General features: G+C 46.5%; 1 protein-coding gene across 1 annotated transcript in view; it reads left to right on the top strand.

Moving 5' to 3' along the window:
- Positions 1-13,908, top strand: part of LOC149367333 (protein O-mannosyl-transferase TMTC1-like) — a 228,414-nt gene that overhangs the window by 176,626 nt on the left and 37,880 nt on the right. The window contains exon 12 of the mRNA XM_089555018.1: positions 2,293-2,504. Within this exon, the coding sequence (XP_089411144.1) occupies positions 2,293-2,504 (212 nt within the window). The remainder of the gene's footprint in view (positions 1-2,292; positions 2,505-13,908) is intronic.

Genomic DNA, 13,908 nt, shown 5'->3' with positions numbered 1-13,908 from the left:
AAAAAATAAAGCAAAAATATTCCACGCACTTCACTTGGACTGAGATCGACGCTGTTTTGAAGGGATCCCAAGCCACTTCTTCAGCGTTGCAAGTAATAAAAAATTCGAGGTGGCACTTAGGTGATGTAAAGAGCGATGAGGCGAAGGACTTTCCCGCAACGCTCTCCAGCGTCCTTACGCTAGGCAAGGGGAACTGCATATGCGTGGGCAGGAAGTCGGCGTAGCATGTGGATGGGTGGCGCCATCTGTTGCAAACGCCACAAATCACAAACGTTTTATGTAACGGACGGACGGACAATGCCGTAGCCGAGAGTATGAGCCATTGAAGGATTCCGCCTTAAAGTTTACTCGTTACACTTCGCCATCGTGAACACCTTTGCGTAACGTCGTCGTCCTTTGCATTAGGTCACTGGTGCACCGTGCGTCATATTGTAGCCGGCGTTAGAGGCGTCAGAGCCCGCACTAAACGGAGCGGTGGCTCAAGAAATCAGTCGCAGCTGGGCAGCTACGGCAGCGGCCCTGGCAGCATCCTTTGTAATAAACGCAACGTTCCAGGAAGCGCAAGTCGATGCAGAACAAAGGAGGGAATTGCAATTGAGGTTAACGGCAAAATTTAAGTACATTTAATTTCTAGGCTCCTGTTTCTCACGCCAGCGGTGGCTTAGTTTCTTCGGCATCCGCCTGCTAAGCAGGAGGTGCGGACTACGGTCCTCAGAGCCAACGAGTACTGACAAAATTGAGGACCGCTCAGGACGAGCAATGGGGAGGAAATATGTGTCATTGAGAGGCAGGAGGAAAGCATAGTGGGTGAGGGAAGAAACAGGAGTTAATCATGTCTCTCTTACCACATCAAACCATATCATGTCACATCATATCATATCTTGTCTTATCATATCTAGAAGAAGAAAGAGCATCCGCAGGACATGCAAGGCGAAGTGAAGATTATGTTTTCTTATGGTAAACGGACTGGATGGACAGAGAGCGCTAAATGACGCAGTTAAAAGGGTGATGACCATCGGCGACCATCAGCTCAGCTTCTATGGGGTGAAAGGCTCGTCAAAACAGTTCTCTCATTACACCTTGCGTACAAAAAAAACACTTTGTCCATAACGCTCGCGGGCGAAGCCAACTTTGCTTATGAAGTTCCCCGCAGTCTTGAAGACGCTTCTATGGATTGACAAAGAAGTGGTTCAGGGTTCCTTTAACGCTGATTCAAATGCTTCTGTGGACATTGTTTAATGCCACAGATGGCATAAATTTTTTTATGGCTGTAATCAGCGCTTTATTATAGGCCTTGAATCACCGAAGAAGTTTAATCGGTCACGTACATGAAGAGGAGCTCAATATAATTTTTTTCGCTTTTCCGTCCAGCCTAACAGCAGTCCCAATCCATGCAGTTAGAAGCGTTGGCTCCCCGCAAAAAAAAGTCCAGAGGAATTTGATCATGCAGTTTGTGCAGGATCGAGCACTCATCACCTGAACATTCGAGTGGCGTGGCAGCGCTCTTCAGATCGCCAGTGTGTCTTTTGCATGCGTGCATCAAAGCGCAGTGGCAGACGGCGAGAAGCAATAGCTCTAATTCTCTCTAGGCCTGTGCCACTTTACTTCGATGCATGACCATGTCGAACTAACTGGCCATCCGAAAACCGCTGCCACACCGCTTGCGTGCTCAATGTAGGCGTGGATGATCCTGTACACCGAACATTAAACACAGTTTATTCTTAAAGTTTGAACAAACTATGGCAAACAGACACTAATTTACACAGTCTCCTCTCTTCTCAATAGGTTGAAACACGGCATTGAGTTTTCTGTCAGCAATGCTACATTTGAAGGAAACATTAAACATTACCTAATTGCCAACAATGTTGAACTTTGTTCCCTCTAAAACATTCTTCGGATGACTTCGTTCGTGAGTGACAGTAGGGCCCCGATCCACCCACGTCCGTAGGTTATTATTGCATGCATGCAATTGATCTTGCTTGCATATCTGATTGTGGTTATGTTGTTCATTTGACTATCGTGGTATAGTTTGTGTTCCGGCAGCTCTTGCATGTGTACATTTCTACACATGTATGTACTAACTGTGCTGTGATGTATGTTTTGCTTCTATTATTTCACCCGTCTTCTCTGTCAAACTGTTAGGGTGCCGAGGCCTCGTCAGGCTTTTCAGCCTTTTCTCCCGGCTGCCCCTTTGTGTAGAAAGAAAAACAATAAAGAAAAAAATAGCGACGAATGCTTCAGAAGACCGATAAGAGGAAGCAGGAAAGGAGAATGGGAACGTTTCCTCTGCAGCAAGCAGGGCCAGAGAAGCATTGCCCGCACCCTGCTGGAGCGAGCGGTTGACCTGGACCCTGAGTTCTGCGAGGCGTACTCTTCGCTCGCGGTGTTGGCCGCTGACGAGGGAAACGCAGCCGAAGCCGAAAGGCTCCACCGGCTGGCTCTGCGCAGCGACGACCGGAACGCCGACGCCCGCAACAACTACGGGACCTTCCTCCAGACCCTCGGTGAGTGCAGCCTTGCTGCCAAGAACGCGTGGCTTCGATGAACTTGCGATATGCGTTATGCTGCGCTGACAAAAGCGTGGTATACTGAAGATTCGTTCCACGTGACCATTCCCATAGCTCTGTATGGCTCATGTGCATACCATTCGGAACATACATAATCTGAAGGGATCATAGGAAGGATGCATAGAAGGCGAAATTTGTAGACACCCTAGCAGGCTAAGAGTATCATAATTAAACTTGTTTAATTATTTTGTCTATTTCTTAAGCACAATGCCAGTTTCATTACGTAGCCACACCATATGAGCAGTCAGCACATTACGAAGCTCAGATAAAAAAGAGATAGATTACAAAAGACCTAAAGAATGTGAACTAAACAATGGCTATTAAATAACTCCTTGTATGCAGATTTGTTTATTTATTTTTATTTATTTAATAAATAAATAAATAAACAAATCTGCTCAGTTAAAGAAAGATAGATTACAAGAAACCTAGAGAAGGTGAACTAAACAATATGCAGATTTGAATGAATAACTTAAATGACAGAACTATCGAAAAAAACCAGCACAGTAGCAATCGTTCATGTTACAAATTATGCTACTGTCACCAATGTGCTCTCCCAGACACCCTTCGAACGTGTTGGGGTAGCGGTTCTGGCCTGTCAGGAGATGCCCTCGAAACAGTTTTCGCAGTTCACAAGCCAGAGCATGGGTCGGAGTCAAAGGTTCACAAGCAAAAGCAAACTTTACCAAAATCGACCTCTAACTATAATTGACCGTACCCTACACGATGACAACGTCCAAATTTGACCCGCGTCATTGCCAAATTTTGGTCCCGGTCACCCCCAAAAATGGAGTGCGTATTGCAACAGCGCAAAACGACGAGGGACGAAGAGAAGAAAGCACAGGACAAGACGCGGAACTTCAACTAAGGTTTACTACAAGGAAGACCACATTTACACAAGATTCGTAATCACACCTTATAAACAGACGACACCATCACATTATACAGGCACGTGGGCGCGCATGGCACAAGTTAGCATCTAGATAAAACTGACGACACAGCTTAGCAGTGAAATTTTTGAAGGCTACTGCATAAAAGAAGAAAATGACCGTTGCATAAGCTCCACTTCAGTATCGTTATCCAAGAATGAATTCGACTATCTAGATGCTAACTTGTGCCATGCGCGCCCACGTGCCTGAATAATGTGATGGTGTCGGTGTTTATCAGGTGTGATTACGAATCTTGTATAAATGTGGTTTTCCTGTAGTAAGTCTTAGTTGAAGTTCCCCGTCTTGTCCTGTGCTTTCCTCTCTTCGTCCCTCGTCGTTCTGCGCGGTTGCAATATGCACTCCATTGTCAACCACCAACTAGCCCGCCTTCACATATCACAAATCCCCGAAAAAGTTGTTCAAAGCTTTGAGATTTTCGCCGGTTCGTTGCTAGGGTGTAGCTTGTGGCCTCACCATTTACTTTACCCACACATAGGTTTAAATGGAATTAAACTCCGACAAATTTTTTTCATGCTGCGGGCGTTCTGTAATTACAAAATCTTTTTTTTTATTGGTGCGCGCTCATGCAGACGCTCATTAACTCTTCATGCGCATTGTCAACGTGTGAAGCACGATGCTAGCGCATATTTTCTGTGCATTGGAAGGTGGATATGCTGAAAAATATGTTACAAATGCCACATGCATGCACCATCACCTCTCACTTGGCTCAAAACAAAACAAAAAAAATTCCAGCGCGTGCCGACATGCTCGCAGTATGTAAGGCGCCGGATCGCAAGGCTGGATTTTAGCGCCTTTCTTTCTAGTGCTGCGACATGCAGCTTCAGTGTTATTAACGGTACGCCAGCTTTCACTATAAAAACGCTCAACCTTATAGCTGTTTGTTGAAGTTTATGCGTTCATTCCCTGCCGAGAGCTATAGCCAGGAGGTTTGGTTGGTTTATGAGGTTTAACGTCCCAAAGCGACTAAGGCTACAAGAGACGCCGCAGTGGAGGGCTGCGGAAATTTCGACCGCCTGGGGATCTTTAACGTGCACTCACATCGCCCAGTACACGGGCCTCTAGAATTTCGCCTCCATCGAAATTCTAGCTCCGCGGCCGGGATCGAACCAGCGTCTTTCGGGAGGCGGTAGCCGTTCGTTGAGCGGAATGTACCCTCATACTTTTCTGCTACAACTTGCGGGAGAGAATTCACGAACATACAAATCGCGATTCCCACACTAAAGTCAAAACAGGGTTCGATCGCGATTGAAATAACTGCGTAATAAGTCCGCAAACACGCGATAGTCGACAGAATAGTGCACCGTCCGCTGAGCAATGCGCATGCAATTTCTCCCTCGGACGAAATACGTTAGAGTGCGACTGTTGCTCGTGTGCTTTTCAGGATCGCTTGTAGATTACATTATGTTGTGCTGTCGCAGTACGCTGCGAGCTGTTGTGAAGTGTGCTTTCACGACACCACACAAAGCACCGAAGGCAACCCGATATTGTCGTCGTCACCAACGTAAACGTTCGTGTGCGCAATGGGCAGTTCCTTCTTGAGTTTGGTTCTACCCTCTAAGCTGGCTAAGCTAGCTCTCTCTCGTAGACTTTTTTGACGCGTTCCGCGCATAACAAAAAGAGACGAAGGACTTCTCGGGGAAACGTATTGCTCGTACGATGTCAACATCTACGAAGCACAGGGGCTTACCTTTAACAGTGCGGCGCCGAGTCATTAGTCGTGGAAAGTTAAAAATTCTCTACAAAAGCACTTCTTGGGGCTAAACATGCTTTCATTTCCTTCGATTTCACCCCAGGAGGTTTTAACACACGGGTTTACAATTTCCTTAACGCGCAGGCAAGCCAATACATTAGCCGAACAGCGGGAAAGCGGGCTTGGCCATTTTCTTCGCATAGTTACGAGACGTGAGCGAACTGTGCTGTTTTAAGGCGAAAGCCTTGAATGCCTCATGCTGTCGTTAGTAGCCGTGTCGGCAAGCGTGTAGGCAGATGTGTCCGCGTTTCGGTGTCACTACTTATAAAGAAACTGTGTCGAGGCTGAGAATCGAACCAGGGCCTCTGGCATTTGAAGTCATTTACTCATTTGGCATCTGAACTAGTCATTAACTACTCATGACTGGTTAGTCATGATTGGTTAGTCATGACAAGTTAGTCATTAGCCAGTCATGACTAGTCATGACTGGATAGTCCTTAGTCATGGCTAGCCATGACTAATGACTGATTAGTCATTACTTCTTAGTCATTAAGCAGTCATGACTAGTAGTGATTAACCTGTCATGACTAGTTATGACTAGTTAATGAATGACTAACCGCTCATTAACCAGTCATAACTTGTCATGACAGATTAATGACTACTAGTCATGACTTGCTAATGACTAACCAGTCATGACTAATCATTCATTTGTCATGGTTAGCTATGACTGGTCAGTCATGACCAACCATGACTAATCACTGATTAGGCATGACTGATTAGTCATTAAGCAGTCATGACTAGTAGTCATTAACCTGTCATGACTGGTTATGACTGGTTAATGAGCGGTTAGTCATGACTAGTGATGACTGGTTTGTCATGGCAGGTTAGACATGACTAGTTTGTCATTAACCAATCATGACTACTTAGTCATCAACTAATTAGTCATGACTAGCTAGTCATTAACCAGTCATCAATTAACTAGTCTTGACTAGTTAGTCTATAAGCAATCATAACTAGTAAGTCATGGGTCATGACTAAGTCATGACCCAATTAGTCATGACTAGCCACACCAAGTCGCCCCATAGTCGCCTCGTGTTTGCCAACGGCCGTGCGGCCAAACTTGCGCGGAAAGGCTCTCGCCTCGCGCACTTTTTTATTTTTATTTATTTATTTCGCATACCCTCAATCGCCGAAGCATTGCAGAGGGGAGTGGGTTACAAAAAGCAAACAACAGAACATGAAAGCGGCAGGTATATAGTACAAAATACAAAATAAATCATACAGCGTGAAAGGCTAAAAAAGCGAGAAAACGAACATAATTGCACTAGAAAAGTAAATCGAAAAGCAACACAAGACATGAATAACAATAACAACAAAAAAAACGGCAGAAAGGAAAAAAAAGGCACTAACAAACTCTTTGGTGACATCACAAAAATGATTGAACAATGCTTGCCTGAAAAGAGTGTAATCTGATATGAATGCGATCTCAGCGGGAAGGTGGCCATAGTGGCACCTGAATTTTTTTTTTCGCTCCCTGCCAGCGTGGACTGCATGCCTGGTTGACGATGATCGATAAGGACTCCTTATCCCAGAGCACTGCTGCTCTTCAGTAGTTGGCTCTTTAAGGATGTCATGACCATGTTCCTTCCTCTTGCCCCAGTCGTTTTTTTTTTTTTTTGCTGTGGGTGGGCTGGGGTCTGAGAGGAGGCAGTCCGTTGATTTTGCCGGTCACGCTTTCCTAAACGGCGTTCATAAATGACCCTGGAGGAAGCTGCCTTTCGTCATTTGCGCTTTTTGCGGTAATTTTATTTTCTACAAATTTTTCTTTAGAAAGGAAACGCCTGCCCAAGGTGGATGGGCCATCCATTACATTTAACCATGGCCACTTCGCAGGCCTGAGGCATCCAACAGACCTTTGGGCTCCTATAACAAACAAAACTCTCAAAAGAAATTTCAACACTTCATTTTTTTTTGTGCTGGATTGGTTTTCGCTACTAGTTACGCGTACGTCTATTGCGCTTGCTACGCGATATTTTTGTGACCCCTAGAGTTCCCTAATATAAGGTTAGCCTTAATAATCGCAGAAATAAGAATTCTTCCGCTACCTTTTACGCTGATGGCTGTTTTTACAGTCTCTACCACCGGAGCAGCGTTGCCCTGTCTCTCTACGTTCATGGCCTTTTAAGTCGTTGCCCCTTTTAGCGTTGTATATCTGATCCTGGATCCTTGGTCTCGGTTTTTATATTCGCATCGTTTTTTTCCAGTGCCTGTCCTCTTGACCCTTTTAAACGAACGCAGGGCCTATTTGGTGTGCTTTTTGTTCGCACATCCTTTTTTTACCTATTTGTTCCAGTTCCACGGAATAAACGATCAGTTGAAGTCAGGGCGGCCATCTTTGCATCATTTATGTCCATTTCTTGTTGCGCTATTTTTTCCGGTTGCACCTATTGCTTCTTCTGTTGCCCAAACAAACAGTAATCAGTAATAGCATAACAACAGCTTAGTAACAAAGAGCTTTCTCTTAGTCTTGCGTCTTGTCCAGCACTAGTCGACATTTTAACGGGATAGCATGAAATGCCCCACGCACCAGAAACTTCGGTGTCGGCGCTGTCGACATCGCCGGTGTGAGCGAAAAATTCCGCGCATTGGTCTGGCAGGTGGTCCCCAGAGAGCAACCTAGGTCACGTGACTTTGCAATGTCAACACAACCTGCCCACCGGATAGTGCCATCGTGGTAACTGGCAGTTAAATTAATGATTGGTCGCCCGGGAAGAGCAACCTGGGACGCACAAAGTCCTCCCCTCGGAGTTCCTGCCATCGCTAGGCAGTGGCGCGTCGCTTAACCGTTGCACCTTAGCGATAGGAGGAGTATGAGGACTCCCAGGTATCTATTAATGTAAAGTAGATGGTTTATGGTTTGGTTTGGTTTGGTTTATTGGGGTTTAACGTCCCGAAGAAACTCGGGCTATGAGACACGCCGCAGTGAAGGTCTCCAGAAATTTCGACCACCTGGGGTTCTTTAACGTGCACTGACATCGCACAGCACATGAACCTCTAGAATTTCGCCTTCATCGAAGTTCAGCCGCCGCGGCCGGGATCGAACCCACGTCTTTCGGGCCAGCAGCCGAGCGCCGTAACCACTGAGCCACCGCGACGGGTAGATGGATTATGGTTTACGGGGGTGTAATGTCCCAAAGCGACTCAGGCTATGAGGGACGCCGTAGTGAAGGGCTCCGGAAATTTCGACCACCTGGGGTTCATTAACATGTACTCACATCACAGAGTACACGGGCCTCTAGAATTTCGGCTGTAGTAGAGAATTACCTTCTTCATATACGAGAATTACCCTATTGCGCTAGCTCGTCATACCTTTTAAGGGGGAGCTTTGTAGTGTCTTCTTCAATATTTTTTTCACCTGCGGAATGTTTGACGCTAACTTTAAAGGACCTGATGTTTCGCTGCAACTTTTCGCTGAAAACAAGAGAATCAAAGATAAGAACGCGCTGCAAACACAGCATCCTCATCGGGATGTCCGTGTTGAGCCAGCCTTTGTACATCGGAAGCAGTTTGTGCGCGTAGCAGTAGTGAGTCACTTTACTGAAAGGAGAGAAAGAGGCAAAGCCAGACCTCCAAATTGAACCACTGTTGCCTCAGCCCGATACATGCTGAATACGACGCAGGCATAGGCGCAATGTCGGTACCGCAGCGAAATAAAAAATTCATTCTGAAATCAGTGAAATTGTTCGCTACAATAACAGACGTGTGTGAATGGATCATGTGCAAGGTTTACGCCATAATGCCCCCCCCCGGCACATCACCCAGGTGCACAAAGACGGCCTAGAAACTTTACTGCTGACTTGATGGAATGCCGCAACTGAACCTTAGTTGGTATAATTGGTCATCAAATGGGACGAGGCGTATTTTTTAGTACGGCCCAGAATCAAAACTCTGATTAATGCAATGAAAAACTGACGTCAACGAGGATGAGAAATTCAATTGTGAACGCAATGCTGATTGATTTCTACAATATCAATGGCTTCCTCATGTCTGAATAAATAGCACCGGCCCACGTAACCATACAGCAGTATTAATCCCGCAAAAACAGTCAGCAGTACTTGTCCTCCTTTTTGTGCACTATTATACAACGCCTTGACCATTAGGTATAGACACTCCCGCACTATGCTAGTGAGGTTGGAAGCTGCTCTGAAGGGCAGGCATGTTGGGATCTAGACTCTTCGTAGACGGGGCAGCATTTGGAGAACTAGGTAGTGCAAGAAGTGCAGTGAAATATCATAGGATAAGGAAGGGGGGGGGGGGGGTACGAGGTAGAAGGAAAGTTTGCATAATGTCTCCTGGTCCGTGTCGCAAATTAAGAAATCGAGGGTGAGCGAAGGCAAGAGCGCAGGCAAATGCACACCACTGCTAACAAACACCAACGTAATAGGTCGGGCTAGAAACAGACGGGAACGTGAAATTATCGAAGCTTTCGCAATGCTCGTTGCTCCAGATAAGCAATGGCCGCCGCGGTGGCTCAGCGGTTATGGTGCTCGGCTGCTGACCCGAAAGACGCGGGTTCGATCCCGGCCGCGGCGGCTGGAATTTCTTTGGAGGAGAAATTCTAGAGGCCCGTGTACTGTGCGATGTCAGTGCACGTTAAAGAACCCCAGGTGGTCGAAATTTCCGGAGCCCTCCACTACGGCGTCTCTCATAGCCTTAGTCGCTTTGGGACGTTAAACCCCATAAACCAAACCAAACCAGATAAGCAATGCGTCAGCTCGCCTTCAAGGATGTTAGAGAGAACTGAACTAACCTACCTCCAGAACCTTCAGCTGTTGTAAGCGCACGTGTAGATCGTTTTTGCCCCTCTATTTCCTTTTTATCTTTGATATCATTCTTGTCAGCGCGTGCGCTCATCCCTCTTCTGTGTATGATATGACGTCAATATGTGTATATAGTCATGTTTCTTCAGAGATTAAGCAGTTGTTAGAAAGCGCTTCGTCCTGTGTGTTCGTCTCTTTTGCGTAGTTTGATAGCGCTCACCGATACCTTCAAGGATGCATTTCCAGCTAGCCCCAGTAGTAGCTCTTCTGACGTTGTCTAGAGATGCAGTATTGGAGGGAATCAGAAGAGTTGGGACGATATCTCATCTCTTGGAGCGATATAACGCAGCCTTGACCCAATCGTTCTCTCCTGACAATGCTTGCATGATCAGTCAGTCGTCATGGTGACACTACGCTGGTGAGAATGTGGCGAAGTAATCTAGAAGCGTAGTGGTATGGATTGCAAAAACGAAGGAGACGTGAGGGCGCAGGCTGGCATAATCTATGAAAATGTACAATACGTTCTCGGGGCATGAGCAAGAACGCGCTTATTATTGTCCTTTCGTTTCTCCGTTTCGTGAAAAGAGTGGTATGTTGTTCGGTGGAGTGATATATGAGAAAGAAGACATTTGGAGGAAGAAACATGCTGGGCCGAAGTATAGCGGCTGGTGTGCTTTATCCGATGGAGAGGGTGGCGTGCGGGGCTACGGCATTGAGAAAGGAGTCGTCATGACTTTCTGAGAGAGCATTTGATCGCACGTGTTTTACACGAAGAATGAATTTAACGGCAAGGGCTAGTCCAATGGACTGAAGAATTGTTAGTCCTTATGTTGTATTAGAAGGTATATAACTCGGGTGGGGAGACGAGTTTCATAAGTTCGGGGAGTTTGTTGGTTATTTATTTATTTATTTTATTTACAGAATACTGCAGGCCCTTCTGGGCCCTAGCAGGAGGGGCAATACAGTGCAAAATGAATATACAAAAATAAAACACTGAAAGAAAATTCGAAACACAAAGCAAATAAGTTAGATGGCGTCAATCTCCTATTTCTTCAATGCAGTCAATGTCACATAGTGCTGTTAAAGGTAAAGCATTCCATTCAGTTACGGTGCGGGAGAAGAAGGAGTATTTAAATAGGTTAGTTCTGGCGGTGAATGGAGTTAGTGAATCAGAGTGGCGATGTCTTGTTGGTCGTGGAGCGGAAAATGGCTTGACGTAGGGATCTGGGCACATTGACAACTTGTTATGTTTGAGAAGGAAAAGAAATTTTAATCTGAGAATTTAAGGGTAAGGGTATAAAAGGCTGTTTTTTTTTCTTGGTTAATCTCTTAAATACGGTTTTCTGAGCGTTAAGTTTCATGTCCCACTGGTTGCACCAATCCAGAATATTGTTTAGGTTTAAATTGAGTAATAGTTAGCTCGGTTACTGGTGACGTGCTGCTGTTGTTTCAGTGCTACATTTTGTATTCCATATAAGGTATTAGATCGACATGAACGGAGTGGTAGTAAGATTCAGATAATAGAGATGGTACAGAATCCGGTTATGGAGAAAGGAAGTGACAGCGTGCAACACCAGTTTTATCGCATGAATGCATTTAGCGGCTACATTTTTAGCTGCCTTCGTTCACTGATTTTTGTCCATTCTTCAATCCATTCGTTCGGCGTCCGTTCGTCAGCAGCACTAGAAAATGGCTATCTCCAACTGCACCACTACCAACTCCGCCTGCGGACGGAAGGGAGCTGAAAGAAATATGTGTGAAAGAAAGCATTTAAAGAATAAGCCACGTCCACTGAATCGATTGCTGCAGCAATAGATCCCCTTGTCATCTAGCAGGAAGGTAATAGAAGTTTGTGCAGAGAGCGCTTATTCATTCAATAGTTCGCTTTTGATAAGTGTGCGACAGTAACAATGACAGCATAGCTTAAGACTGTCTTGTATTCGACGCTACGCAGTAGTATGATGAAAGCAAATGTTCATTTAAAAGACACCGTACGAGATAAAAACTTTGTCCCCTTAAGAATGCACAGTATCCTCACGAGATGATGAACGAGAGACTCCTTTAAAACTCTGAAGCATTTATTGTGTGAGACAGAATCGAGCGAGCTTTGTTCCCAATCGGGAGAATGGCGGCCACTCGTCCGAAGACGAAGATGAGGGATGATGATGAATATTGTAACGTACAGCCTTTGTCAAAAGTAACCAGGCTGCATGGTTTGCTTCTCATTCGTATACTAGACCCTCACGTCTTCCCTAAAGATCAAAAACTTCTTTGAAGGTGAGGGCAGGGGTTCTCCTTACCATACCGAGATTTGTAGCTTGAGGGCTGGCATAATAGCTTTACTATACGCTTGAGAAGCAAACCGTGCAGCCTGGTTACTTTTGACAAAGACTGTACTTGTTGACGAAGTGGGCTTTAATACCAAGTGCGAAGACAGACAAGGCCACACAGGCTGGGGCAGCAAAGGCGACAGATTCCACACGGGGCGAGCCCTACTTCGTCGTCGTCAGCTATATGCCACCTGGCAATGCTAGGTGGCATTATTCCCCCCTTATGAAAGAGAACAGCGCTGTCGACGTAACAAAAAAATAAACAAAAAAACGAGCAAAGTTTCGCAACTGAAGCGTTCCAAGACATCAACACGTCTGCGTCACCGAGTATAGTACGGCTTAAGCCGTACAACGTGCACAATGTCAGAGCTGGGCTGTCGGCGTCGAGGTTGCGCAACACCATCCGGAACCACTTCATAGTTAACGTCACTCACACGCCGGATCACTCTGTAAGGGCCAAAGTAGCGGCAGAGCAGTTTCTCGCACAAGCCTTGGCGACGGACAATCCATACCCAGACTTGGTAACCGAGTTTGTAGTCAACCTGTCGGTGGCGAAAGTTGTAACGGCGCGCATCGGTGCTCTGCTGTTGCCCGCTGTGCACGCGGGCCAGCTGACGGGCTTCTTCCGCACGTTCGGCAAATTTTTGAGCGTCTGGGTCGAGTTGGCCATCCTCTGGCCACGGGAGCATGGCATCAAGCATGCTCTGGACTTCACGTCCGTACACAAGGCGGAACAGTGTAAATCGCGTAGTTTCCTGCAGGGCGGTGTTATAGGCGAAGATGACATACGGCAGGACCTCATCCCAAGTTTTGTGTTGCACATCTACGTACATGGACAACATGTCCGCCGGGTCCTGTTCAATCGTTCGGTCAAGTCATTGCTCTGCGGATGGTAGGCCGTGGCCTTGCGGTGCGTTGTGCAGCTCAGCCGAAAGATGTGGTCGATTAGCTGCGCTGTAAACACCGTCCCTCTGTCTGTAATGACGTGCGAAGAGGCGCCATGTCGCAAGACGATGTTGTGCATGAAAAACTCCGCGACTTCGGAAGCTGTGCCACGAGGGATCGCCTTTGTCTCGGCGTAGCGAGTCAAATAGTCGGTAGCAACTATGATCCACTTATTGCCGCCCTGCGACAAAGGGAAAGGGCTGAGGAGGTCCATGCTGATCTGGTCGAACGGAGCGCGGGGGGCTGTAACGGGCTTGAGAAAACCCGCCGGCTTAAGTGGTGGCGTTTTCCGGCGCTGGCATTCTCGGCAGCTTTTGAAGTAGCGTTTGACATCAGCAGAAAGTCCAGGCCAGTAGTACGTGTTCCGCACTCTTGCTAGCGTACGTGAAAAGCCGAAGTGGCCAGATGTGGGCTCATCGCGGCAGGCGAAAAGAACGTCAGCTCGGAGATCGGCTGGAATGACCAGAAGGTAAGGTCTATCGTTGCCTCTCGAGATCTTCTTGTACAAGAGGCCTGTGAGGACGGTGTCCATCATCCTTTGAAACGTAGCCGGGGCGGAGCACAAACCGAAAGGAAGCACTTTGAAGTCAAAGAGGACATCTGGAGTCA

Source organism: Amblyomma mixtum, chromosome 1, assembly GCF_055824585.1.
Source record: "Amblyomma mixtum isolate Tamu chromosome 1, ASM5582458v1, whole genome shotgun sequence".
NCBI classification, from domain to species: Eukaryota; Metazoa; Arthropoda; class Arachnida; order Ixodida; family Ixodidae; genus Amblyomma; species Amblyomma mixtum.
Note: the sequence above shows the minus strand (reverse complement) of the source record. Positions and strands in the feature narration are given on the sequence as shown.